At 53.1% G+C, this 27,650-nt stretch overlaps 1 protein-coding gene across 7 annotated transcripts; it reads right to left on the reverse strand.

Moving 5' to 3' along the window:
• IKZF4 (IKAROS family zinc finger 4) lies at nt 1-27,427 on the reverse strand. 7 transcript variants are annotated; one of them, XM_062203487.1, is made up of 10 exons: nt 27,268-27,427; nt 18,086-18,133; nt 14,039-14,188; nt 12,288-12,381; nt 10,905-11,009; nt 9,749-10,009; nt 8,998-9,165; nt 5,289-5,438; nt 4,690-4,821; nt 1-3,789 (listed from the first exon to the last, which is right to left on the reverse strand). In XM_062203487.1, the coding sequence occupies exons 3-10, from the start codon at nt 14,123-14,125 to the stop codon at nt 3,029-3,031; spliced, it is 1,758 nt and encodes a 585-aa protein (XP_062059471.1). In that variant the 5' UTR covers nt 14,126-14,188; nt 18,086-18,133; nt 27,268-27,427; the 3' UTR covers nt 1-3,028. The 7 variants fall into 7 exon arrangements, with proteins under 7 accessions (XP_062059471.1, XP_062059472.1, XP_062059474.1 ...); XM_062203488.1 differs by lacking the exon at nt 14,039-14,188; XM_062203490.1 differs by lacking the exons at nt 12,288-12,381; nt 14,039-14,188 and adding an exon at nt 17,742-17,889.
• Nucleotides 27,428-27,650: the final 223 nt, after the last annotated feature.

A 27,650-nucleotide genomic window follows, 5' to 3' on the forward strand; every position in this document is an offset into this window, starting at 1 on the left:
ATTACTCATGTTTATTTATAACAGACCTTCAGCCAGTACAGTACAAAACTTACAGTAGTATATCTCCGTTACACAAATATTTACTTACAATATATTACATATACAAAACGCTTTGCAGTAAGTCTCAAAAGCTAGTTTAACTCCTCTTGAGAGAGGAGAAAAACCCTTTAAAAAAAGGGTAGGGGAGGGACTCAGAAATAAAGGAGGAGGTGAAGGGGTTAGGGTCAAGGGAGACACCAAACATAGGCTATGTAGGAAACCCTGGGAGAGAGGAGAGGTGGTATTGCACTTGCTTCTGTGTTTTATTTTTTTCTCTTTTTGTTCTTCATAACTTCTGATTAAAAATATATATATATTATGTACATAAGGAAAGAAGCTGCCAGAAGTATTACAAAATCCCATCTGCAGCTTTGACACCGACACACACACACACACACACACAAAGGTCTGGAAAAGTGTCTACTTAGAAATAGTTTCTGTGGTGTTGACTTTGAACAGCAATATAAAAGGAAACACCTCTTTTCTCCATGTGGGTTTCAGTGTGTGTGTGGGTTTTTTTTTTTTATTAAAATTTTTAATATATATTTTTTTACTGCAAAAGGAGCTGGGAGAGAGCATGAGGATGTTTGAGGTTCCAGAGCTGGAAGGCTCTGAAGAGTAGGATTTTGTACCTAAGACCCTGGTTAAAGTGCAGTGATGGTCTGGAGAGAGACAGGAGGCCCCTCTCTCCCCTCCTTAGCACCTGGTCTTGCCCTTCCAGCCTCTGCTCTCATGGGCACAGAGAATAGCCTCAGAGCATAGTCCTTCATGTCCCGGGAGGTTGCAGGTGCCAGAGCTGACTACGGGAGGGGATGGGGCACCCTAAGGCCCTGGTACCCCCGAAGGGGTTAGTCCTTATGAGGTGTCACCAGATCCATGGCAGACACAGAAGAGGTGGGGGGGGGGGCAGGTCTAACAGGAAGGGGCTCAGTAACCAGAAGAGTTCAGAAGAAGCCCAGAAGCTAAGCTCAGCTCTGCTGCTGTCCTGAAACAAGGAGCCAGCGCTCGGGGCGCCACGGAGAGGACTCTGTCCTCCTCTGGGGACTGCTCTCCTCCCAGCTGAGCCCCCAGCCTCTGCCCTCGGCAGCATCTATTTATTGCTACATTGGCAAGGGGGAACGATCACCCCACGGTGCCTCTCCCTGCCAATCTGGTTCTCTTGGGAAACCACGGAATGGGGCATAAAAATGAAGGAGACGAGAAATTTGTTTCCCTTCTCATAAAAGAGTAAGGTAGGCTCTTCTCTGAGCCCTTAAGAGCCCCAATTCCAGGGTCTGTTCCTTAGCCCACCCTTTACCATCCCCCCCAAATATCCCTGATAGGGAGTGAGAAAAGCTGGAGGCAAAAGAGCCAATAAGGATAGGAGGCGTGGAAAGAGAGAGTGAGGGAAAGGAAGGGAAGAAGAGAAAGACCAGGAGTTACAACTTGTGAGGTGTTGTGTTTGGTTTTTACTTTCTTTTTTTTTTTTTTTTCTTTAAACATAGAAAAACAGCCTTTGGTTTGAATCTCAAGGAAGCAGAGAATGGGACGGCTGTGGTCTTGGGCAGGGGGCTCTTGTAGAAAAAGGCCTCCATTTGCAGTGGAGTTGTATCTCCTCCTGCCCCTTTTCACCAGTCCACGGTTTCCCAAACAACCGGGGGGTCTCTGCAGTAGCCCGGAGGAGAGCGCACCTCCCGCAAGCCTGAGAGCTGCGTGTAGAAGCGGCAGCAAAGAATGACCCCGGGTTCAGCTGTGCGCATCCCATTCTTGCTGGAACAAGGGTGGGACGGGGGGAGGGATATATGCCCTTGCTCATCCTGGGATAATTTTTGGTTATACTGAAAATCAGAGGAGAGAAGAGAGACACCCCTTTTTCCCTGCCTATGGTGATAAGGACAGGACCCAGGAACCTGGGGATGTGAGGGTGAATCCTGCTAGGAGGGAGAGGAAGAAGGCAGCGTGACCTGAGGGGTTGAGACACCCCCTTGTCAGCAGGCAGCAATCCGCTAGTTTCTCATAGAACGGGGACTGAAGGAGTCCCTGAGAGCCTAGGACAGTCTCAAGACTGAAGAAGTTTGAGAGGTGCAGGAGAAAGGGAATTTTGGCCCAACCCCTTCCCATGCCCTGGTTCCCAATTAGGCACCTGTGGCTCCCGTGTGTCAGAGACAGAGGGTTGCAAACCTAACCTTGGCCCCTGAGGGTATAAGTTTGGGGCGCTCCAAGGAGAGAAAAGCCACCACTGAGTAGACTGGCAGGTTGAAGAGAAGAGAGCAGTACTGAGGGTTTGGTGAGGTGAGGGGAGGGGGTCTGTCACATCCTGGAGGAGATCTGAGTGCAGGCTCTACGGAGGAACGCTGAGAGGACCCGCGGTCCGACAGTGTCTGGGGAGAAGTTCTGCAGCCCCTCCTACTTCCAAATGAGGGAATTCTTCATTCATTCAGGGACAGTGCAAACTGCCTATGGTGAGAGGGCACGAGAGGTATGGAGTACCAGGCTGAAGGGTCCCAGAGAGGAGATCTAATGCCACAGAGCTAAGGGAAGAATCCGGTAACGCAGGGAGGGAGGGCTGATGGTAAGAAGCTCGTCTCAGTGCTAAGAGGAGCTTCCTACCCGTGGGGCTGCTGGAGAAGGCTGGATCAAAGAGGAGGAACATAGGCCTGAAGCGGAAGGCAGCAGTGGGCAGGAGGGTGCGTGGTAAGGGACTGATGTAAGTGCAAAAATAAAAAGGCAAAAGAGCAATCAACTAAGCGAGAAATAACTCAGTGCTCCTGCTGGGATGAGAGAAGGGAGAAAGTGGAGACAAGCAAAAGACCTGTGTTGTCACAATGCTTACACGGGTCAGAGTCCAGGGGGAGATGCGTGAGGTGAGCAGGGGTCAGGGTCAGGTGTGAAGTCAGGTAGCCAGTGCTGGGGGCTACAAAGCAAAACTCCTTGGGATGTGGTGGGGACAGGGCTAGACACCAGTAAGTGGGGCAGTGGCGTGGTGGGCTGCGGGGAGGGGGAGAGGTCACTAGCCCACCTTGTGCTCCCCCCGGACAATGTGGGAAGAGAACTCGTACCGGTCCTGGCTGTGGTAGCCACAGATGTTGCACTCGAAGGGGTCTCGGAAGCCGTGGCAGCCCATGTGGATGGTGAACATAACGTGGTCCAGGAAGAGGATGCGGCAGTGCTCACACTTGAAGGCCTTCACGGGCTCACCGCTCTCGCCCACCACCCGAAGCACTTCCTTGGAGGGGCCTGGGGTGCCCCGCAGTAACCCCTCCTGCGGCTTGGGGTCCTCTTTGGCGTAGGCAGGACTGTGCCGGCCCACCACGATGGTGGGAGGTGGCTGGGGTGGGGGACCCTGAGGAAGGGATACCACCCCCCCTACCCGATCTTCATGGTTGCTCTCTGTGTCTGTGGAGTCCTGGCAGCCATTGCTGGGGGAGGCGCCAGGGTCAGTCAGGGGGCCCCGGGCCCGGTAGAGGAGGGGACCTCCATCAGCCAGGTCCTCGGGTCCCTCACCTGCTTCTCGGGACCCTGGGAGCTCCAGTCGACCGGGAAGGGGCTGCATCTGGGTGTAGACGGAGCTGATGACGGGTGTGAGTTCTGAGATGCAGTTGGTGGGTGGGAGGCGGAGGGGACGCAGATGCTCTGCACCCACGAAGGCCAGAGAACCCCCAAAGCCAGGCTCTAGGCCGTGGTGCGCCACCAACTCCACATCCTTCTCATAGCCGCCCGAGTTCACATCGTAGGGGAGGTCCGAGAGGCTGAAGCGCATCTGCTTTTCACCTGGGGAGAAGGAGGTCTCAGCACGGCCGGGGGGAGAATTCCGGAGCTCCCCCCAGGACTGCTTCTTGGTTTTCTCCCCCAGGGGCTGACACAGTGTTAGTCACCACTCCTCGCTTCCTTCCCCTGACAGCAGGGCCTCCGTGGGATGTGATCTCAGAGAAGGACTCGGCCCCCACCCAGTTATCGTTAATATTTCTTTCCCTCTCCATAAAATGCAGGTCCTTGGGAGCCAAGGCCCAGTGTCAGGTGGGGAACCACATCACACCCCCTTCTCTCTCACTCTGAGGCCCACAGAGACTGAGATCCTTGTTATCTCAAAAACTGTGAGAAGAAGGGGGAGGGGAGGGTTGGCACCGTGCTGTAGTGGGTTAAGCTGCTGTAAGCAACACCAGCATCCCACACGAACACCTTTTTGGGTCCCTGCTACTCCACTGCCAATCCAGCTCCCTGCTAATGTGACTGGGAAAACTGTGGAAGATGGCCGAAGTGCCAGATGTGACCTGGGTGAAGCTCCTGGCTGCTGGCTTTGTCCTGGCCCAGCCCCGCCCATTGCAGCTATTGGGAGGTGAACCAGCAGATGTGGTTGGAAGATCTCTGTCTCTCTATCTCTGTAACTCAGCCCTTCAAATAAATAAATATTTAAAACAAAACTGGGAGAGCATGAGCGCCCCACCAGCTCCCCTGGCAACCATCATAGCAGACCTCTGCACCACCCCCTTTCCACTCTCAAGGGACGTCCTCCTCTCCTGTGCTAGGGATAGACTCGCAGAGCACCAGACTGCGTTCTTTCCCCAAGTTGAATCTCTGGACCGAAAGCTGTGGTCTAGTGGCAACCAGGGCTCAGACTATTGGAGCTGTGGCTTGATGTGGCCGATGTCTCCTTTCCAACTGCACTCTTACCTACAAACTTCTGGGGGGTGGAACGCTTGCGTTTGGTGAGGCTGTTGGCCAGACGGTCGATGAACGTTGGCCGCTCGGATGATGCGTGCAGCATGGAGTCTGGCACCATTTCTAGGTCACGGATCTCGTCACCTAGTGGGGGGGAGGTGGGGACAGATAGCAGCTGCTAAGCAAGTGTAGCACTGGCTCAGCAGCCTTGGCCTGGAGAAAACCAACACGTCAGTAGAGTAGCCAAGGATGGGCAGACCTAATGCCTGGGAAACTGGGCTCTGTCCACCACCCTGACGCGCATCCCAGTCAACATTTCAAAGCATTTGGGACAGTTATGTACATCTGACTCCTGATTTTATACTCCCTGTGTTCTCTCTCCCATTAGTCTGAGGTCATAGACCCAAAGTGTCCCTATAGGACCCATGCCACAAGGTTCTTCTCAGCACCAAGTGGGCTCTGCGGGATAGAGCGCTGAGCAGACTGAATGGGGTAATCGTTACTGTTCCACAGAGCTCGCTTCTGCGTGAGACGCGGTGCTGGGCTCACCCTTGCCCTGCACTCTCTCTGGCCTTGGCCTCCCGCCCCCGCGGTACAGCCAGCAGCCCCACCTGGTTGGCCAGCCAAGGCCTGGGCTTCAGTGCTGAGACTCTGCAGGTAGTTGTGGCAGCGCTCCTTGTGCTCCTCCAGGGTGCTCTGCTGTTTGTAGCTCCGGCCGCAGTAGTTACACTTGTAAGGTTTGCCCACCGTGGGAGAGGAGACTGTGGAGGAGAAGGGACAGACGGCGTCAGTTACTTCTCCCTGTGTCCTGACTCCGAGAATCATCCAGGAGCAGAGGTGCACTGGCGAGGGCAAGAAAGAATCTGGCTCACTTGAATTCTTCCCAGGGTCTAGCTGAAAACACGGACACAGGAAGAGCGCTAATGCGCAGCTATGGGATGAGAGGATCCCAGGGCTCCCGGCTCCAGATGGGCGGTGGGCTTCAAGATGGCCAATCTGCAGCTCAGAGGAAGCGAGGGCCCAGGGACCTCGCAGAGCAGGCAGGCCCCACCCCAGGATCTCAGAGTCTGGGGCCCACACTGTGGTTTAACCTTTCTAGGCAGCAGGCGGGTACGCATGCTGTTTATCAGACAAGGGGGTTTTTTGCTTACGAACCATCTGCTTTGGTTCGGGGGAAATTGGTGGGTTGGAGTGACAGAAATGAGTGCCCTTAGGTCTGCCAATGTGGGGAGGGGGGCAGTGCTCATTGACCTTTGATTTGTATGTTTGTATCCATCCCAAGTGGGGTTTGCCTGATTCTTTTCTGTCTCTCCACACTGAGATCCCAAGGGAGCCCCAGAAAGATCACTGCTGATAGAGAAATGCTGAGAAGAGGAGAGAAGAGAAAAAATGAAGAGGAAAAGAAAGAGAACACCAAGTTTGGATTTTTTTTTTTTAAAGGACCAGGTTTACAAAGATTTTGTTTCTAGTGAAGAAAAACTATTGGGAAAACTGAGGTTCCTACTTTGTTTAAAGATAATTCTTGAGAGGCCTTATTTGAGAAAGGAGAGAGAAAAGCGAGGAGAAAGAAGGTAAAGTGTAATTTACATTTCTTGCTTTTATTGAGCAGGGAGCCGAGAGGCTGTCTTTAGAAGACTGGTAGTGACTGTCCCCGGCCCCACCGCCCAGCCTGACCTCAGCTTTGACCGCATCAGTCAGCTTCCTGCTTGCTCTCGCTCTGGAAAGCCCAGGAATTTAGGGGTGAGGACACTCAGGTTCTTATCCACCCAAGACCCCTTGGGGAAATGGTTTAACATCTGGGAGAGGAGTGATTTTCTGATCTCTTTTTTCTCATAGAGTAGGTTGTAAGAGAAAGAATCTCATAGAGATGGGACTCAGTGGTATGTGAGGGGACTTCCGAAAGCTTGTGGGAAAATGGAGTTTAAAAAATAAGCTTATTTTGGTACAACAATTTTTGAAAAATCCATGTTTTTTTTTTTTTTATCCTAATGCCCGTTCTCTATGGATGTTTTGGAAGATCTCTAATACCTGTCCGTGTCCGTCATTAACAATCTCCTACAGGACAACATCTGAACTCCACCCAGCTGAGCTAGTCGTTAGGAACTTGAGGGGCCCAGGCCAGTGTTGGGACGCGGCAGATTAAGCCATCGTTTGCCATGCCAGCATCCTATATCAGAGTGCCAGTTTGGGTCCTGGCAGCTCCACTTCTCATCCAGCTCCCTCCTAATGTGCTTGGGAAGGCAGCTGAAGATGACCTAAGTGCTTCTATCCACATGGGAGACCCCAGTGGAATTTCTAGCTCCTGGCTTTGGCATGGCCCAGCCTCAGCTGTTGCAGGCATTTGGGAGTGAACCAGTGGTCTCTCTCCATGTCACTCTGCCTTTCAAATAAGTAAAATAAAAATAGGAAAAAAAAAAACACCCCGAAGAATTCTAGGGACCAAACCACCCTTGTTCCAAACCAGCAGGGGGAGCCACTCCTTTTCTGAGAAAAAGGAGCCTATACTCTGGACCTTGGTGGGGGTCCCAGCCTGCCTGCAGCAGAGCTCGATGACCCGGAACTCATTCCTCCGCTCGCCCCTCCCCCAGCTCAGCTTTCTTGTCAGCACCATGGGGATAATCACATCTGCCTTGGGACTGTTATGAGAGTCATGTGAAGAGACACGGTTACCACGCTCTGTAGATTCTAAAGCCTGAATCAACGATGCTCCTTCTGCCTGTTTCTCCACAAACACAAAGGGGTCCCAGTGACAAGGTGGGAGAACCTGGAACGAGGTAGATGACTGGAGACAGGAGGGAGTGTAGCGGGCGGTGCAGCGATTGCACTGTTCTTTTGAAGTCTGGCACAGGAGGGTTTGAGAGAAAGGAGCCAGGAAAGTGTCCAAGGACAGACCCTTCTTTTCTTTCCCCTCTTCCCTTCCTTCCTGTCTCTTCCCAATCTTTTTTTTTTTTTTTTTTTGACAGGAAGAGTGGACAGAGAGAGAGAGACAGAGAGAGAGAGAGAAAGGTCTTCCTTTGCCGATGGTTCACCCTCCAATGGCTGCCGCAGCCGGCGCACCGCGCTGATTCGAAGGCAGCAACCAGGCGCTTATCCTGGTCTCCCATGGGGTGCAGGGCCCAAGCACTTGGGCCATCCTCCACTGCCTTCCCAGGCCATAGCAGAGAGCTGGCCTGGAAGAGGGGCAACCGGGACAGAATCCGGTGCCCCGACCGGGATTAGAACCCGGTGTGCCAGCGCCGCTAGGCAGAGGATTAGCCTGTTGAGCCATGGTGCCGGCCTCTTCCCAATCTTGAGCTCTCTCCTTCCTGCCAGCTCAGCTCCTAGCCTCTTCCCAAGGCTAAGCCAAAAGTCTCAAACTTGGTAAATGCCTGAGAATTGTGTTATCTGTCCAGCTGATTCAGAAGAGATTGATTCAAACAGTCTCAGCTGGGCTTGAAAACCTTGCCAATCCAGTTCCCCCACATGCTCTACGCTCTACACGTTGGCGCCCTCTTGCATAGGGAACAGAAATGGGATACTCGTCCTACTTGGAGGTCCTGGGCTCCTGTCTGTCCAGTTTGGGAGGCCCCTGGATGTCCACAGGAGCCAGGAGGAAGTAAAGGAGAGGACAGACAGTGGCCGATCAGGACCCCTGCTGCTGCAGGGGAGGTGAAGATGGTAACGCATGGCGCGAGTGGTGTGATGGGGCACAGGTGGCTCTGGCATCATAGCAATCTTTAAAAAGCAAATCGAGGCCAGCGCTGTGGCTTAACAGGCTAATCCTCCGCCTTGTGGCGCCGGCACACCGGGTTCTAGTCCCCCTCGGGGCGCCGGATTCTATCCTGGTTGCCCCTCTTCCAGGCCAGCTCTCTGCTATGGCCCGGGAAGGCAGTGGAGGATGGCCCAAGTCTTTGGGCCCTGCCCCCACATGGGAGACCAGGAGAAGCACCTGGCTCCTGGCTTTGGATCAGCGCGATGCGCCGGCCGCAGCGGCCATTAGAGGGTGAACCAACGGCAAAAAGGAAGACCTTTCTCTCTGTCTGTCTCTCTCTCTATCCACTCTGCCTGTCAAAAAGAAAAAAAAAAAAAAAAGGCAAGTCGAGGAAGGCGACTGGTAAGAGCTAAGAACACAGCCTGTGCTCCTTTTGCGGGATGGCAGACAGTGTGGCGGGTGTGACAAACCCCACCACGGGGGGCTCTGCTATCCAGAGCAGGGATTGGAGGGGCAGGGCCCGTTTACACTCTGTGCCCTCCTGAGATCTAGGAGAAGTGGCTCAGCGCTGTTGGCTGGGCGTGCTGGGACCCACCCCTTCCTGTCCTGCTGGACCGTCAGTCACTGACCCGAGTGTGTGCGGAGGTGGCCAGTGAGTGCATCACGCCGACGGCAGGCGTAGTTGCAGAAGGGACATTTGAAGGGCTTCTCCCCAGAGTGCAGCTTGATGTGGCGCAGCAGGTTCCCCTTCTGCGTGAAGGAGGCCCCACACTGGTTGCAGTGGAAGGGCCTTTCTCCTGCAGGTGGAAGCACAGATCCCGGAGGGCGGCGCATGAGCAACTTTGAAGGTTGAACCTGGCCCCCTACCCTGCCCGAAGGCAGGCCTCCGGGTGAACGGCAAAGGGCAGGGCTGCGCCCACTCCCGCACAAAGTCTGCCTGACAGATGTCCCTAGGGGACAGGCTTCCCCGGGGAAGGTGCGGGTTACAGGTGCGTGGCAGGGAGAGGGGAGGAGAGGCTAGCACCATAACCAGCCCCCGAGGAGGCGGAGAAGGGAAGGCTTTTGTTTTCCTTTCTTCAAAAAAAAATTATGGGATGGGAGGCCCCAAAGGCTACCCAGGAGTCCTACCAGGGTTGGACCACAGGATCCTCCTTGAGGATACAGCACTTTTCCCGCTTCACATCCTGAGAAAGGTATCAGGTTTTCTGTGTAGCGGCAGGAAGGAGGTGCCAGGGGAGCACAGGTGTTGAGGGGAGTCTCTATCAGCCAGATAGTGTGCTGTGGCCAGCCCTCCCCTCCCCCACCCCCAGCCATCACCACCATGGTCCTGGCACTGCCTCTGCCCCTGGAGCCCTCCTGGAGCCTCTCCGGCTCACTCACCGGTGTGGCTGCGCTTGTGCACCATGAGCACGTTGGGTCCAATACAGACCATGCCGCAGACATCACACTTGAGCTTGCCGTTGGGCAGCCGGATGCCTCCAGGGGAGTGGGGCTCAGGCCCACTCCCATCACAGTAGCCCAGGGGCTCCGACAACGAGTCCTCCACAATCACGCTGTCATCCTTGTCCAGGAGCCGCTCATCGGGCCCCAGCAGTCTGCTCGACTCCTCATCGCTGTACATCTCCACCTTGATGGAGTTGGCTGCAGGGTAGGGTGGCATTGAGAACAGAGACAGGCCAGGCCAGAACAAGACTGCTAAAGGCCCTGGGACATTCAAGCCCTACACAGGGCCAGTATGATCCCGATTGTGACATCAGAGTCCTGCTGGAAGCCGAACCGCCTTCTCCTTCTCTCCCACCCACTGGGCAAACGGGCCTTAAGAGAAAAATGATGGAGTACATGGGATGGCTCCCATCCCTGGGGAGAGGAGGTGGCTGAGAGGAGCCTTTGGCTCCACTCCCTTGTCGTTAAGAAAGATGTCTGTCTGGCTGGGCCACAGGAAGCCAGCGGGTAACAGTGGCGGGAAAACAGTTCAAGGAAGACTGAAAGGGACCACGAGCTAGAGAGAGAGCAAAACTGAAAGACAGATACGGCTCACGTTATTCCCCCACCCTGTAAGGCCGACCCCTTCGTCCCCTCCGTAAAACTCTGAGGCAGAGGAGGGGGTGAAGGAGGGAGGAGCCATGGAGAAGGCTTTGGCTCTGGCTCTGACCTACATTCCTGGCTATTCGAACCAGCTGGGGAGGGGCGGTCATGGGGACCCCGTCTAGACGGGAGAATGGGGTCTGTTTGCGATCTGCCTACATTTCATGGCCGTTTCCATCGACCTCCTCCAGTTGCGGCGTTGCTCTTTGGAGCCTTCACCTTAATCCTGCCCAGGCCTCTTTTAATTCCAGCCTCGTCTGGCAGTGACTATTTGCTGTTTCCAGAAGCCAGAAAAACCCTAGGCACTGGGCTCCCTCGAGCTTTTAGGCTCTGAGCAGGAAATCAGAGGGAGGCAACCGTGGGGAAATGGTTACCAGTGGAAGGTGAATCGAGGGCCAAGGGCAGATGGAGGTGCCGAGTGCAGGAAGGGGCAGGCGGGCAGTGCACTTACCACTGAGTGAGCGGCTGGGAGAAGAGTGCTGGCTGTTGGGGGTGCTCACCGAGGGCCCCACCGGGGCCCCGAGGAACTCCTTCTCCAGAGATGAGTCCCCGCTACCTTGGAGGAGAGAACAAGAGGGCAACGAGTTGGAGCCATCTACTGTCCGTTGCCTGTTTTTTTTTTTTTTTTAAAGAATTCAGTTAAATTTCACAAACATCTATTCCATAGCCAAGGCGGTATTATATGCCAGGCACCCTACCTCGCGTCCCCACCAGCCGGGATGCCCGGTGCTCACTTCTGTGAACTTGGGGACTAGGCTGTGCCTCCTCTACCTTTATCTAGGCCCGAGGGGAAGCGCTGCAAGCATCACGGCTTGCCGCCCACAGGAAGCTGGGCTGGGGCTGGGCGGGCCAAAGCCCAGAGCAAAATGGGGGCCCATGGAGGGTGGCAGTTCGGGACAGACTTTTTCCCTATCCTTGCTCTCTGGAGCCCCCAGTAGCAGGTTGGGGGTCTGCAGGAGGGTGAGCTAGTAATTATGATAGCAGCTAATATTAACTTAATGCTTACCACGTGCCAGGTGTTGGTCTAGGCACTTAAAATGGATTCTATCCTTTAACCATCACGAACCACCCTACGAAGTAGATGCTACAGTATCTTAATTTTTCAAGGGAGGAACCTTGGCACAAAAGCAGCTATTCTCCTTGTCTAAGGTCACATAACAGGAGGTGGTAGAGTGGGATCAGATCACAGACAGTAAGGGCCTGTGTCCTTAACTACCACCCAAACAGCCCACAGGGAGTCACTGTTTCAGTAAGGGACACTTGGGTCCACTTGATTTTCTAAATCCAGCGAAAACTGGACCTCTCTAGAAAGCCTCCTGCCTGGTCAGATTCCATTCACATTCACTACTTGATATTCCCTTGACATTTAAAATACGTTTATCCTCAATATATTCATTTTAATGTATTCACAAATTGCGTTGTAAAAATACTGTTGAGAGCTTCATAATGTTTTTAAAAATCAAATTACATACCTGAAGTTATGAATGTCTGTTTTTAAAAAAATCCCTTCTCCCCATAATCTTCTGTACAAATACATAGGTAAAATAAAAACACATGTAGATAAACACACAGAGAGACACATATCACATATGTACATACACATACAGAGAGCATACCTACTGGGATAAACATACCCATAACTTCCTACATTATCTGCTAACATGAACATGCATGGATGTGTGCACACAGGCCTGAACATGGGTGAGAGAGAGAGTGAATGAAACGGAGGGGAAGGGAGAGGGAGAGAGAGAGGGAAAAAAAAAAACCCTAAAATTTATTCCTGAAGTCCACCTATTAGTACTTTACCCAATTGCCCAGCTATGCACATACTTACTTTCACAAAATAAAGATTCCATTATAAAATGGTTGGAGTCCTGGGCCTGAGGCAAGAAATCCGGAACACACCCTCCTGAGGGATCCCTCTCCAGCTTTGGTCAGTGGGAAGAAAACAACCACTCAGGACTTTGGGACCATTTCCCATTCATATCCTCGTCTAAAAGCCCCATCTCCCCCATTCTAGCCCATCAAAGCCTAAGGGAGTTTGCTCACTATCTCGAGAAAGAGCCGTGTGAACCCAAATTTTCCCACGGGTTCTTCAGGTGGAGCATGGTTATGTAAAAACATCGCCTGAAACCAGAACCACACATATGTCAAGCAGTGAGCGTCTCAGGGTTGAGGGTGAAGACTGCGAGACCCAGACTCAGTGTAAAATATGTCCTTTCAGCTAAGCAGGTGCTTTGCCGAGTCCTAAGGTTAAAAGGGCTGCAAATGGCACTTTCTTATTCCTTCTTGAATGTTAGTTCTCACTTGCCCTAAATTACTTCTTGTTAATAATGGCCGGGGGGAGGGGGAGGAATAGAGCTCTGGGCCCCGGTGCCGAGGCCTTGACCCTGAAAGGATGAGTGAACTTGCAGGAACCTCCATCACTGGTCCCAGCTTACTGGGAGGCTGTGGCTTCCTCCTAGAGCCAGGGGCTTGCTATATGGGGAAAAATATCCTTAAAGGGATACTTAGGGACATTAAAGGGAAAGCATCCTTTGTGGCTCTCCCAGTCACGGCTGTAATTCAAGAGGCTCTTTGATGCTGTGACCCTTCCCAGGATAAAGCCAAGAGGGAAACCCGGGCTCAATGCTATTTTCATGGGGCTACTACTATATAAAAATGAGCCTGGTTCTGGAGATCAGAAAGTCTGGGGCCCCAGGAATGTAGACTCCTAGTCAGAGGGTAGCGGGGCCTGGAGTCAGATTTAGGAAGTTCAGTGGTTCCTCTCTCAGCCCCAGAAACCCCAGTGAGGGAATTTCAAACGCCCGGGATGCCCAAGAAATCCCGGACTGTCAAAGATAAGAATGAGGGCTGCTCTCAGGTCTCAGGCCAAGTCATCATAGGTTGGTGGACCCCCCACCCACAGAGGGCAAAGCCAAATCATGAGGTTCACGTGAGAGGAACTGTGAGGTGGGCAAAGGGCAGAAGGCAGGAGGCCACAAGCTCAGCGTTCCCCACGCAGGAGGAGGCCTGCCCTCGGCTCCTGCTGCCCCTCCTCGGCCCCTTCCAGGAGCAGCTACCTCGAGGGACAGGCCATGAGCTGGGAGAAGCTCCACACTCCTCTGCAAGGGACTTCACCGTCATCGCTTTCCCTCTCAGGACCATGGGCTCCTGGGCGGCAGGACGCTAGCATGCTAGCAGGGAGCAGAGAGACGCCCATCCCCAGCTCCATTGTGGGCAGGAGGCTGAGGCCCCTCAGAGCTCTGTTCCAGACAGGCTTCTTCCTTACCTCGATTCTCTCTACCACCCATTCCCACCCAGGCCTGTCTCGGCATCTCACCCCAGGCAGCTCTACCTCTGTCCCCAAGGCCTAATCAAGATGTCACCACAAGCTCCCACTGTCCAAGCCGCCGTCTTTGCTTAGCAACACCAAACACCCTCTCCCATCCTCCGCGAGTGTAAGGAGGAACGCCCCCCTCCCCCGCCACACACACAGCCCCCATCCTCTCCCTCTCCTCCGGGTTGGGAGTTGTTACTGAATTGGCTCCCTAGCCCCAGCACCCCCCTTCCCCCCTCCGCTGGCCGCCTTCTGCCTGAACTTACATTATCCTTCCCTTGCCGGTGAGACCCTGGGGTGCGAGCGCGGCCGCCGCCTTGGAAACGGCGAGGGAGTGCGGGTGGTGTGTGCATGCCTGCGTCTCGGTGGCAGGCAGGGGTGAGCCCAGCCACTCACCTTCCAGGAAGCGTGGATTCCTGGAAGTGAGGGGAACCGCCGTCATTTCGCAGGCAGCGGCAGCGGCACGGTGAGCAGGGGCCCACGGCTGCAGCCAGCGAGAACCGCTCAGCCCAGGGTGGATGTGTGTGGAGAGTGAGTGTGTGTGTGTGTGTGTGTGTGTGAGAGAGAGAGAGAGAGAGGGAGAGAGAGCGGGAGAGAGGGAGAGAAGGCTCGGATGTGCTTGGGGAGGGGGCTGAAGAGAACGTGTCTGTGTGTGGTGTGTACGGTGGGGGACGCCGGGCTACAGCATCCCTTTTCCACGACAGTGAAGGGGCGGGAGGGTGGGGGTGTGCACAGGGAGGGGGAGGCAGATGCCGCCGCCGTTGCCCTCCTGCCCAGCAGACAAAGAGGAACTGCACAACAAATGCCTGAGAGAGGCAAGTGCGTGTGTGTGTGTGTGTGTGTGTGTGTGTGAGAGAGAGAGAGAGAGGGAGAGAGAGATGGATGAGCCAGAGGTGGGAGGGAAAACGGGAGGGGCCCCCAGGGAAGGCCCAATCCTCTGCCAGCTGGGGAAGCCAAGGCCCCAGAGGTCATGGGGCCCAGGACACAGGGCAGCTTCAAGGCTCTCCGCAGAGGGCCCCTCCCCCACCAGACTCTTCCCCTGCTCCAGGAGGGAGGTCGCTCTCCTGAGCTGGGGACCGACAGCCTCCCCCGCCTTCCCGGCAGCAAGAAGGCCCAGCAGTCTGGTCTCAGGCTGGTGCTGCGCTGTGGTCCTGAGTCCCTCCAGATCCCAGGCAGAGAGGCTGGTACAGTCTCCCCGCTCCACTCTCTCCTGGGTCCCAGGGGGCCCGGCCGCCGGCAGCCCTGCAGGAATCCGCCCTCTTTCAGGACAAGGCCTCTGCTCCCTTCCCTGCTAGGACGAGCTGACCTACTTTGGAAGACTGCGTTTTCTGATTCCAAGAATTTGGGGGTGGGAGGGGCTGTGAAACTTCAGGCTGCCTACTCTGGATCCCTTTCCATTGAGGTTCCCTTAAACATTTCACAGCCCCAGAAAACTTGGGACAGGTACTGCTCAGCCAGTTAACTGCATGAGGCAAGCACGGGCAACTCAGTTTCCCTTGAAAGGGGAATATGGGATGTGCAGGGCAATCTGGGTGGCAAATGAATGAGCTGCTTCTTATTTTTCCCCTCTCCCCTGTTCCAGAGACAATGACTGTAGGACGGGCTTTGTGCATGAGGTGCTGTGAGGTGTTAACATCTCTTCCAAGAACAGGGCTGTCCCTTTCACCCAGTGGCCAGGGGACAGAAAGCCACCTGGCATGAAGGCAGAAGAGCTGAGACTGCCTGTGGAGGGGCCGTGGTGTGCTTCAGGAGGGTTGCACACTGCGACCTCCTCCTCTGCTCCTGTCAGCCCAGGAGAGATGGGCCAGTGATGGGCCCTCAGACGCCCTCAAGGGGGCTGTCTCACATACACCCAGGCCCACGGGGGGCACTCTGCAGAGCTAATGTTGGCCCTTCCTTGACTTTCCCTGTCCCTCTCTAGAATCCTCCAAGCACAGGCTTGGAGGGGCTTCTGGCCTTCACTTTCATTCAAACACCGTTATGTGCAGAGGCCGCTTCTTTTCTAGGAAATGCCAACCTGCTGGAAGCAAGGAAAGCTTGGTTCATGGCACAGTGAAGCAAACAGCCTCACGAGTCTTCCACTGGTACCCAGCAGTCTCCAGAGATAGCACCGAAAGAGCCCCAAGGGATCTTTTCCCAGCCCCCTTCATAGATTCTCATTTACCTAGCTCAGGGCAGGGACTGAGCGACCCCCAGCCCTGAAGCAGGGTCCTGAGCATACCTGTTGCTCAACAGTGGCTTGCGGAGAGGGTTTAGCTGAGCAGGAGGCAGGCAGATTGGCTGATTCCCCGGAAGGACCATGACTTAGTTCCAGTAAAGTCTCTTTCAATCAGTCCACCTGCTCCCTGCCATTCTGTCCCACATGCATCAGGGACCAAATGCCTTCACTTACTTTCACGCCTCCCCTCCGTAAATGAGAAACAGGTCAGGGCCTACATCCAGCCGTGCATCCCCCAGGTGTTGCCAATGCCTCTCATAGGTGTGTCTGACCTTGCTGTCTCCTTTAGTCCAGGGCTATCATTCCTTCATTGGTCTTACTTCAGAGTAAAACAATAAGCTACTGGTCATTTCCACAACGGTGCCTGGATTTCTGGTGGGGACACTCCCACCATCGTGGCTCAGTTAAGGGGTCCTTTACCTCCAATGAGCATTTCTTACCCTGGCATTCTAAGGATCCAAGACATGATTCCTTCTATCCTAGAGACAAGCTGCCACAGACTCTTCTCTACACTTTCAGAGGAGAGAGAGAGAGAGAGAGAGAGAGAGAGAGCGCTAAAGTCCCTAATTTCTTTTCATCTTGTTAAACCTGATTACTTTCATGCCTCTAAAACGCCACTCATGGGGCTGGCATTGTGGCATAGCAGATAAAGCTGCTGTCTGCAATGTGGGCATCCCCGGTGGGTGCCAGTTCATGTCCTGGCTGTTCCACTTCAGATCCAGCTCCCTGCTCATGGCCTGGGAAAAGCAGCAGAAGACAGCCCAAGTGCCTTAGCTCCTGCTATCCATTTGGGAGACCTAGAAGAAGCTCCTGGCTTCAGCCTGGCCCATCCGTGGATGTTGCAGCCATCTGTGGAGTGAACCAGCAGATATGGAAGATCTCGCTCTCTCTCTAACTCAAATAAATAATCTTTACAAATAAATAAATAAAATGCCACTCATACTATAAGCAATGATTTCTTCTGCCCCAGTGAGAATATCTGCCTGGTGTGAAAAACTATCATGTGTTAAGACTGGAAAAAGATGGAGGTGAATGAAAATTGGGCTCTTGATCTCTGCCTTCAAAGGCTGTAAACTGACAGCTCACCGGCTGAATTTAGGGCAGAGATAAATTTGACTTGTCCCATGAAGTATTTAAAAAATATTGAGTCGTTATTTTTAAATGGAGATACTTCATATAAAATTTGGATGTTTAGAAAAAGATTTATTTATTTCAAAGTCAGAGTTACAGAGAGAGATCTTGCACTTGTTGGTTCACTCCCCGGATAGCCGTAATGGCCAAGGCTGGGCCAGGCCAAAGCCAGGAGCCAAGAGCCAGGAGCCAGAAGCTTCTTCTGGGTCTCCCACATGGGTGGCGGTACTCAAACACTTGGGCCATCTTTTGCTACTTTTTCCATGCCATGAGCAGGGAGCTGGATCAGAAGTGGAGCAGGCAGGACACAAACTGGTGCCCACATGGGATGCTGGCACTACATGGGATACCACCCACTATACCACAATGCCAGCCCTGAAAATTTGGATTTCTTTTTATTTCTGATTTCTCTTGAAAGGTTGAGAAGTTTGGGCCATGCCAGGTCCACGTTCCTACCTGGCAGTGACTGGTGGACACTGAAGGCTGCTGGAGGCGGGACTTGTGTTCTTCAGTTAGGGACAGTCCCCATGGTCTCTTCTGCTCTTATCCTAAGCTACTTCCCTCATCCACACACCCACCTGGGCCCTGAAGGCCTTGGAGGTTTGGAACTCTGCTCTCACCTCTACTGGGGTGGCATGGAATTTCATGTTTGGCCAGTAACATCAGAGCAGCAGGAACCACATCTTCCTTCCATCTGTGTATGCTTCAGATTGCTCTTCCAATAGGCCCACTTGTGTTCCCATCCCATGTCCTTATCCCCCAAGAAGCCTGGGGGGAGTGAAGTACTATTTAGGAAACAAATCACTAAAATAATTGCGCATTACGAAGCACTACCAAGCCCAAGCATCGGCTCTGGGACGCCGGCATCTGGAGGCTGCGTGCCTGGGTTGAAGGCGCTCGGCCCTGCTCCACAGGAGGATGCCTGCTCCCAGCCCCTACACGTGGGACACACAAGGAGGCGTACCAGACATATAGGAGCGGCCATTGCAGTCTTCTATGTCCATCTTAGAGTCTGTGGAGAGAGAAGACAGCTGCTGTTAGAGCCACATTCAGGAAGGCAGGTTCTTTAACATTCTGGAGTTAGTAAGAAACCTAAAGCATCACTATAGTACGGTCCAATACTATCCTAAAGAAGGAAAACCTCACGCTTTGTCCTGGTGAGAGAGACGACATGGCAAGGTTTCCGCCCACCCACCACCTCTGCAGGCTTCCCCAGCTCCAGGCTGGAAATGCTGTCGGAACTCAGAGCACTCTGGATTTCCAGAACACACAGGAGATGCAGCGGATGCTGCCGGAGACAGGTGCAGCAGCCCCCACTGAGGCTCCAGGCCTCACTTAAGGATGGGGTAGCAATGACAGGAAGAAGCTGGGTTCAGTCATTTCAAGGGGTTGGCCCTGGCGGGTCTCAGGAAAGCAGGAGACAGAGGAGAGTGGCCCACCTCAGCAGGCAGTGGTACCCCTTACAGAAGGTATGATAAACAGCTTAAACCTTCCAGTGGTTTTCCCCACCCTCCTAGCAATTACTAGCTATGCTTAATATTATTATTGTTTTGGCCGGCGCTGCGGCTCAATAGGCTAATCCTCCGCCTAGCGGCGCCAGCACACCAGGTTCTAGTCCCAGTCGGGATGCCGATTCTGTCCCGGTTGCCCCTCTTCTAGGCCAGCTCTCTGCTATGGCCCGGGAGTGCAGTGGAGGATGGCCCAAGTCTTTGGGCCCTGCACCCCATGGGAGACCAGGAGAAGCACCTGGCTCCTAGCTTCGGATCAGCACGGTGTGCCGGCCGCAGTGCGCCGGCCGCAGTGGCCATTGGAGGGTGAACCAACGGCAAAGGAAGACCTTTCTCTCTGTCTCTCTCTCTCACTGTCCACTCTGCCTGTAAAAAAAAAAAAATTATTATTATTATTATTTTTTAAAGGGAGCAGTCTGATTTTAAAATGGTTAGCCTATTTGAGGGAAGGCAAGGAGTAATTGGAAGTCAAGTATTAAACAATCAGGAACTGAGAACAATTAAAAGTGATAATTGTTGTGATGAATTATCTGACTGTGAATTGTTGCAATGAATTATCTGCCTGTGGGAGAAGGGGAAGAAAAAAAAGTCTATGTGGTGGAAATTTACATACATCCAAGACTGCTTATTCCACTCATCTAAGGAAAAGTAAATGCCCCACAGGCAAGAGTGAGGCCGGGAGGGCCTGAGCCATCTCTCAGAAGGATCTCACGGCACAGACGGGTGGAGATTGGATTTGCCCGCGCTGCCACGTGGAGTGGGGGTGGGGGTGCAGGAGGGCACAGAGGGAGAGTGTCTTTCTCTGCCCCTTCATTCTTCTGGAGCTGGGGCTCCAGCCTGAAACCCAGGCCTACTTGCACTTCGCAATCAAGTCTCCCTTACATTTCATCAGAGTCCTACTCTCCAGCCTGGTTCCCTAGGAAGCCCGGGTGTGGGGAAACACTGCTCTCCGTTTATTTTCCACTCCTCTTCTCTTGACATCCTCCCTGGATGCACTGAGCTTTGGGACCAGACCGCTAGAACAAGCCACAGTACTAAGTGCTTCCTTGAACGTTCCCTTAGGGGCAGTGATTAAAAGAGCCCAAGTCCACAGTGGTTACAGAGCTCAAACCCTCTGGAATGAGCTACAGAACTGGAGGTGGTCAGAGATCCAAAGACGAGGGGGGCAGTCTGGCACTCAGGGGCGCCTTTCATGTCCAAACCATCAACCCCACAGGTGCCCTCTGGGATTCTGCAAAACTACTGCAAGGCTCAAAGTGCCTGGTCTCACCTCACCTGCTCTCCATGCAGGAGAGGCAAGGGTGAGCAGTGGAGAAACTGAGGCTCAGGGCAGTTAAGCTGCTTGTCTGAGGGCTCCTGGAAGGCTGGAACAGGAAAAAGAACACAGGTCTCCTGCCTCCCTTAGCATACGCTCCCATGAAAGCACGCTGCTTCCTTTCAAAGCTGGGTTACTGGAGGCCTTCATGGACCTCCTGGCTTTTTTTCTGGTTCTAACATCAATTAAGGCATCTTTTACTTTGGTGTGATTCCTGTGGGAGTGGGGTCTGTTACTTAAAAAGGAAGAACAAGTTGAGCTGGCGCCACAGGGAGAAAGAAGCTAATGCAAGCGTTTCTCTCTCTGTATGTGTGTGTGTGAGTGAGAGAGAGAGGGAACCAGGGCCTAGACCAGCACTAGGTGGGCAGAACACTTGAAGCACAGCATTCAGCTAGCACTGCCTCAGGAGGTGAACATCATTCTCGGACTCCTGCCCAAGTAGCCCCAAAATAATTTCCAGAAGGGTCTGAAGGAGTTGTTTCCGGAGTCGGGCTGTCTTCCTAACAGGAAACTGAACTCTCCTCCGTCTTAATTGCTCTTAACAGGTGCTCCGTGACACATCTCGGGCAAAATTGGTATTTAGCTGCCTCCACCTGGTCTAAATGCCAAGTTGGTAACCCTGGGAGTGAGAGGGCCTGAGACTCCGCCGTTCCCAGGGCTGGCTGTCTGAGAGCCAGATGCAAACTCATGGATGTGCTCTACTCTGCTCAGATCTCCTGGCACCAGGTCCTCCCAACCTTTCCCCTCCTATCCCTTCGAGCAATCCCTGCCTGACTGGGCAGGCAGAACTAAGAAGAACTGGGTCAAGTTAGGCAGTGGCAACTGGGGACATATCGCAGCAGGAGGAAGTCAGTTACACAAGCTAGGCTTGGCTCAAAGATCTTGGGAGGAAAGTGGCTTTACAGCGGCGTAAACGTCACACAGGGAGGTAGGCACGGACGTAGTATAAACTCAGCACAGTAAGCCGAATATGCAGCAGCTAGAAACAATCTCCCCGTTCAGAAGAGGAGCCTTGGAGAGGAAGGGGGAATGGCAGGTCACGTTGTAACCTCTGGAGACACAGATTCTCTCCCCTGTTCTTTTTTCTTTTTTTTTTTTTTTTATAATTATTTGACAGGTAGAGTTATAGACAGAGAGAGAGAGAGACAGAGAGAAAGGTCTTCTTTCTGTTGGTTCACCTCCCAAATGACCGCTATGGCCGGCACTGCGCCGATCTGAAGCCAGGAGCCAGGTGCTTCCACCTGGTCTCCCATGCAGATGCAGGGGCCCAGGCACTTGGGCCATCCTCCACTGCCTCCCTGGCCACAGCAGAGAGCTGGACTGGAAGAGGAGCAACCGGCGCCCATATGGGATGCCGGTGCCACAGGCGGAGGATTAACCAAGTGAGCCATGGTGCCAGCCCCTCCCCTGTTCTTTTGAGTCCACTTGGCATCCTGAGTGTTCCACGGCCCTGGAACATGTTATCACATATGAACAGGCACGGTGTTCTTTCTAGACGCAGGTTTCCTGTCAGACTCCCTGACAAGCAACGGTGAGGATCAATCAGGGTCTCGCTTGCAGGGGCAGGTAAGACATCAACTGTCCCACTCTTCTCCCCTAAGACTTTCCTACGGCTCTAAATATTGGTAACAAAAATGTGAGGAAGTCAGGTTTTCTCTGGGTAGTGGCTCTGAATGCCTGAAATAGGATAGACATCCCAAGAAATTAAAACTCTTAAAATCCTCCACAGAAGTTCGTCAGATCCAGTGCTGGATGTTGTGGCACAGGGGGTTAAGCCACCATCTGCAATGCCAGCATCCCAGATCAGAGTGCTAGTTCAGGTCCTGGCTACTGCACTTCCCATACAACTTCCTGGTGCACCTGGGAAGGCAGCGGAGGATGGTCCAGGTGCTTGGATCCCTGGTACCTATGTGGGAGACCCAGATGAAGCTCCTGGCTCCTGACTTTGGCCTGGTCCTGCTCTGGCTGTTGTGGCTATTTGGGGAGTGAATCAGTGGATGGAGGATCTCGATCTCTCTCTCTCTCTCTCTCTGCCTTTCTCTGTCACTTTGCCTTTAAAACAAAGTTTAAAAAAAAAGAACTTTGTTATATCCATTGATACCCTAAAGTTGGAATTTTAAACACATGCATAGCAGCTTAGTAGGTAGAAAGGTAGTTTGGAGGGTGTTGTTGGAGTGAGGTGTGGTGATGAAGGTGGTAAAGATCCAGGCCATCTTTTTGGTTATTATTCTCAAACTGCAACAGAGAGAAGTGGAAAAAACCATTTCTACAGTTTCCCACAGGAGCTGGGTTCTGGGTGATCATGAAGACACCTTCCACAGGGCTTGGGCGTGCGCAGTTCAAGAACTTTAAGTAGATCAAACCCACAGCTTCACCCTCTCTTCTCTGTGCTCTCCTGAATGAATAAATCTGAGCAAAACCAAGCTGGACTCACGTCCATGGCCCTGCGTAATTGGGGAAAGGACAAGGGGCAAAGGTGAGGAGAGAATGCAGAATCAGACACTGTCTGCACACCGCATTCCAGGAAGCAGACCTAGGCACTCAGCCGTCTGCAACCACCTCCAGGGTCCGCCGAGAGCCCTCTGGAGGGAGCCACTGACAGGGCTCCGCCCAGGAGTCTGTCTACAGTGGAACGGTCTGCCTCGTTTTTCACCAGGCTGTAGACACTGACCTTCTGTCTGTGGGAAATAGAGATGAAGACGGCTCAGCTTCATTATCCAAGTGCCTGGTGAGCAGGGAAGAGGGATGAGTCCCTAGGTCGCCCTAGCAGTGGCCAGTCTCTAACATAAGAGGGACGAGCTGGAAACACAGCACCTGGGCAGTGGGAAGCTATCGCCTCATTGTCTCCTTTCAGCTCTCAGACGGATGCATCTTTTCTTTTGCACTTTGTGCTTCCCTGTCCTCCCCAGGTGGACTGTGGAAGAGTGAGAAGGCTGAGGTTTGTGGGTGGGAGGAGAAACAATTCCACCCTTCCCTTGTCTCACTTCAGAACTTAAGGAACTAAGGAGAAGGGCCAAGCTGAACATTTTACATCACCAGATGTGATACACAAGGGATGATACTTTCTGGATTTTTTGGGTATACCCCTGAGTATACAAGCTCTGTGTTTATGGAAAGGCCCCTCAAGGCACCCGGAGGTTGAACTGCTGTTCAGTTCTGTTTGCACAGCAGTGGAGAAAGCAGAGCAAGGGAGTTTGATTTGCTTCAGTTTTGAAGCTGAAGATAACAAGGTTAGCTCTCTCAAGTGTTTTAAAATGGCATGCGAGTCTCAGTTGACTACCCTTATTAGGGTACAGTGGCAAAAACATGGGCAAGACAGGAACATGTGCAACACTAGCCAGGAGTCCCTAATACATGCTGATCACAAGAACTCACTGTTGGGGGGCAGTTAAGATGCCACTTGGGGCACCCCCGTCCCTTTCTGCAGTGCCTGGTTAGGAGTCCTGACTGCTTCTGACTCGTGTGCCCCAGGCACAAGACCCAGACTAAGGTGCAGACTTTGGCTTAGCCCAGCTCAGACCTGGCTATTGCAGGCATCTAGGGAGTGAACCACTGGATGGAAGATCTCTCTCTCTCTCCATCTGTCTCTCTCTGCCTTTCAAACTAAGATCTCACTGTTGTTTGGGCCAGAAAGATGATAGCTTTGGGCTTATCTGCTAACAATCTTGCTCTAAGCTAATCTGGTAAGCTTCTTTTCTGCAGGGTTTGGAAATGATGCCCCAGGGACCTGGGGAATCTTAGAGCTGAGATGGAGTTGAGAAATGGTCTCCAATCTTGATTCTTTTTTTTTTCTAATATTTATTTTATTTATATGAAAGGCAAAGTTAGAGAGAGAGTGAGAAACAGAGAGAGACAGAGATCAAGAGAGAGATCGACCTTCCGTCTACTGGTTCACTCCCCAAAAGGCTGCGACAGCCAGGGCTGGGCCAGACCGAAGCCAGGAGCCTCTTCCCTGTGGGTACTGAGGCCCAAGCACTTGGACTATCTTCTGCTGCTTTCCCAGGTGCATTAGCCAAGAGCTGAATCAGAAGTGGAGCAGCCTGGACTTGTACCAGTGACCACAAGCAGCAGCTTTACCTGCTACACCAAAACGTCTTAATTTGTAGCAGGAGAAACTAGGCCCAGAGTCACCTATCCAGTTAGCAACACAAGCAGGAGAACTAGAACCTAGGTTACCAGTAGAGGGTTCTCCACTGAAACACAAAGTTTAATTCTGACCCAGCTGGGAGGTTTGGGCCACCTGCTTGCCTTCTTTCTTGGGTTAATTAGATGAACAGTTTTGGGCTCTGCATCTTGGTGACTTAAATCACTGGACTGAAGACACAGGCTTATCGATGGGAGAAGAAATAATCCTCTCTCCCCACATCTCTTTTCCAAAATTTTGGAACAGGGCCGGAGTGGGGCCGGAGTTGTGAGTAAAGCCACTGCCTGCGATGCTGACATCCCATACAGGTGCCAGTTCAAGACCTGGCTGCTCTGCTTCTGATCCAGCTCCCTGCTAATGTTTTGGAAAGCAATGGAAGATGGACCAAGTGCTTAGGTACTTGCACCCACATGGAAGACCTGGAAGAAGCTCCTGACTTCCTAGCTTTGGATTAGCCCAGCCCCAGCCATTGTGAGACACTTGGGGAATGAACCAGTGGATGGAAAATCTCTCTCTGTCTCTTCTTCTCTCTGTATAACTCTTTCAAATAAATAAATAAATCTTAAAAAAAAAAAAAAAGAAAGAAAGAAAGAAAGAGGGGGCCGGTGTTGTGGTATAGCTGGTTAAGTCACTGCCTGCAGTGCCAGCATCCCTTATGGGCACCTTTTTGAGACCTGGCTGCTCCATTTCCAATCTAGCTCCCTGTTAATGCACCTTGGAAAGCAGCAAAGGATGGTCCAAGTACTTGGGATGCTGCACCCACATGGGAGACCCAGAAGAAGCTCCCGGCTCCTGGCTTTGGCCTGGCACAGCTCTGGTCGATGAGACCATTTGGGGAGTGAAATAGCATGTGGAAGATTCTCTTTCTTTCTGTGACTTTGCCTTTCAAATAAATAAATCTATCTATATCTGTCTCTCTATCTAAATAAAGAAATTATGGGCCTGGGGGAAATACCAAACTAAATGTTCTTTAAGGTAGGGTGTCCCTTAGATGGAGGACTACCCCAGCACATGTGCTGCATCAGAGGCTTCAAAGTAGATCCTACCCAGGAGACCAGGTCATTAATATCAGCACGGCCCTTACTCAGATGTTTTCCTCTGATAAATCTTGACCCTGGCTCTGTTTCCAGAACAGAGCCCATAACTCTTCTGAGAAGAAAAATCAAACAGCCTGAAATTCAAAGCCTTCTCCAGCAGAGTCAAGAAACCAATAAAGAAAGGGAGTTCCTCTGCCCGTGTCAGTGTCTACACCCACAGGATCCCATATTCTTATGTTTTCCTACACAATAAAAGGAGGCTAGAAATACCTGCCCAACAGTCACTCTTCTTTTTTCTCTGTGTGTGTATGTGTGAATGGAGAGAGAGTGAGCGAGCGAGAGCAAGAGCCAGTGTATACTGGGGGAAGGTGGGCAGGGTGAAAAGTGGGATAAGTTTCTCCCATGCTGGGAAGTACAAGCTGTAGTTTTCAAACTAAGAGGAAATAAAGAAACTTTCAGCTGCATTTTCACTGGAGAAAGGTCAGGCCTTATTTCTGAGCCAAGTCCTGAAATCTGACTTTCCCTCAACCTGCTGAGAGCTAGCGAACTACGCGGCAGCTGCCACTGAACTGACTGCAGGTGGCGGGCAGCAAAGACTTTAATGCTGTGTGGAGACAGCAGCAGCTCCCGAGGAGGACGAGCTACAGGTGTGAGGCTGCCAGAAGGAGGGCAGCGCCCACCACGAGGCCCACCCAGAACATGCCAGCGAAATCTTTCCTGCAGCCTATTTGTATCTCAGGAGTCCCTCTGATTGTTCTCATGACCCAGGGGACTCTCTGGTTCCCTGGTTCGGGGCTGTTGGGAAGGCTACCTACCCCACGAGGCGAGATTCACTGGCCTGCTGGCAGGCTCATGGAGAGATGGGGGATCATCAGTTAAATACGTTATCCATTCCTGCCAGATAGCACACTGTGCTAAGGCTGATCTGTGCTTCTCAGAATCTGAGTTGCCGTTAGTGGAAACATTCTAGGTAGTCAGACACCTGTTTTTCTCGCTTCCTAAGGATGTGGGTGTTTACCTTCACCCAGGCCAAGTAAGCAAGCAGCAGTAAGGGGAGGTGGCCATGCCTCAGTGGTCATCTGGTGGCCATCATGATGGAAGGCCAACTGCAAGTCTTAGGGCTGAAATGTGAGCCTGCCAGGAATAAAATCAAGCCCACCACGGATCCTCTGAGGCCTCAGGCTGGGGGAAAGATGGGCACAGCAGGAGGTAGCACACATAGGAGAGCTGATAGAACAGCAGACAGTTCTGCTTCCAAGAGAGTGGGAAAAGAGAAGGTATGCAAAACTCTACACAAACTGGGGTTGGTAGGTTGGTATTACATCAAATCTTCCCGGAAACAGAGTACATTCTTGACCTCAGAGGGGAGATGGCTATCTATTACTAACCATCCCATCATCTAAAGGACCACATTCCATTAAACACTGCAAGGTCGCCAATCGGTCCTAGAACATTTAAAAAGTGAGAATCTACAACTCCTAGCAGAGCAGGAGTAAGGAAATGACTGGGGAATGGGTCTGCGTGAGGGGGTACACGGAGGGCTGAGTGTTCTGGAAGCTGGCAGCCTGCTCCCCAAGTCTGTAGTTCCCATCCCGATCCGGATGTCTGCCCCCCCCCCGGGGGGGCTTCCTCAGTCCCATTCCTTTCTTAGGGCTCTTTTGTCCTAAACCTCTCTCCTCCCCAATTCCCTACACTTCTCAGCCCTGACAGCGCCGCTCACTCCACCCCAAGTTTTTTCTCTCCTGCTCATTGCCTCCAGACAGTCCCACCTCGGCCTAGGTCTTCCTCTCCAGCCTTCTGACCAAACCCCGGGGTCCCTCGTTCGTTTTGTCCTGCTTTTTCCTCCTCTGCCCTGTCCCTCGGTTCTCCCCCAGTCGTCCCCCAGAGTAGCCCCCGCGCACACCACTTCCTACCTGTCCTCTGCCCACTGCCTTGACCCACCTCTCGAATTTTCAAGACCCCCCCAGGCCCCTGCTACTTCCTTTCAATACGGGGGCCCTCGGGTCAACTCCCTTTGGCCAGCTTGCGCCTAACCCACCCGGCGTCCACGTCTCCCCTCTCTTCAAACCCTAGCCCCATCAGGCCCCGCCCCTGCCCCGAGGCCCCTCCCCCCGCCTCGCCTAAGCCCCGCCCCTCACTCACCTGAGGCGTCTCCGCGCGCGCGCAGGCTGTTGGGGGTGGGGGAGAGAGGACGGTGTTTGGGAAGAGGGGGCGGGGCAGCTGGGGTCCCCCACTCTGGCCCGGGTGGCCCAGCGCGGGGGTAGCAGGGTCACTGAGGCGGCGGCAGCCGGGCCGGCGCCGGGACCCGGTCGCTCAGAGGCGGCGGCGGCTCCATCTTCATCAGCGGCTTCACCTGAGGAGGGACTGACCCCCCCCAGACGCCCCCCCCATCCCTGCCTTCCCCCCCCTCCCCAGAGCAACTTCCGGTCCCACTACCAAGCGACAGGCGGCGTGGCCGAACACCGAGCGCCCCCGAGCCGGGGAGACTGCTGGAGAAAAAAGGGAGAGGAGCTAGGGGAGAGTAG

Source organism: Lepus europaeus, chromosome 10 (genome assembly GCF_033115175.1).
Source record: "Lepus europaeus isolate LE1 chromosome 10, mLepTim1.pri, whole genome shotgun sequence".
Lineage (NCBI taxonomy): Eukaryota > Metazoa > Chordata > Mammalia > Lagomorpha > Leporidae > Lepus > Lepus europaeus.

Excerpts from the sequence above, each read along its gene's own strand:
- IKZF4 (XM_062203487.1), bottom strand. The coding sequence starts at position 14,125 with ATGCACACACCACCCGCACTCCCTCGCCGTTTCCAAGGCGGCGGCCGC. Across the intron at positions 12,382-14,038 it reads ACCGGCAAGGGAAGGATAAT|CTGGAGAGGGATCCCTCAGG; the intron begins GTAAGTTCAGGC and ends CACTGACCAAAG. Across the intron at positions 11,010-12,287 it reads GGAATCTTTATTTTGTGAAA|GTAGCGGGGACTCATCTCTG; the intron begins GTAAGTATGTGC and ends CTCTCCTCCAAG.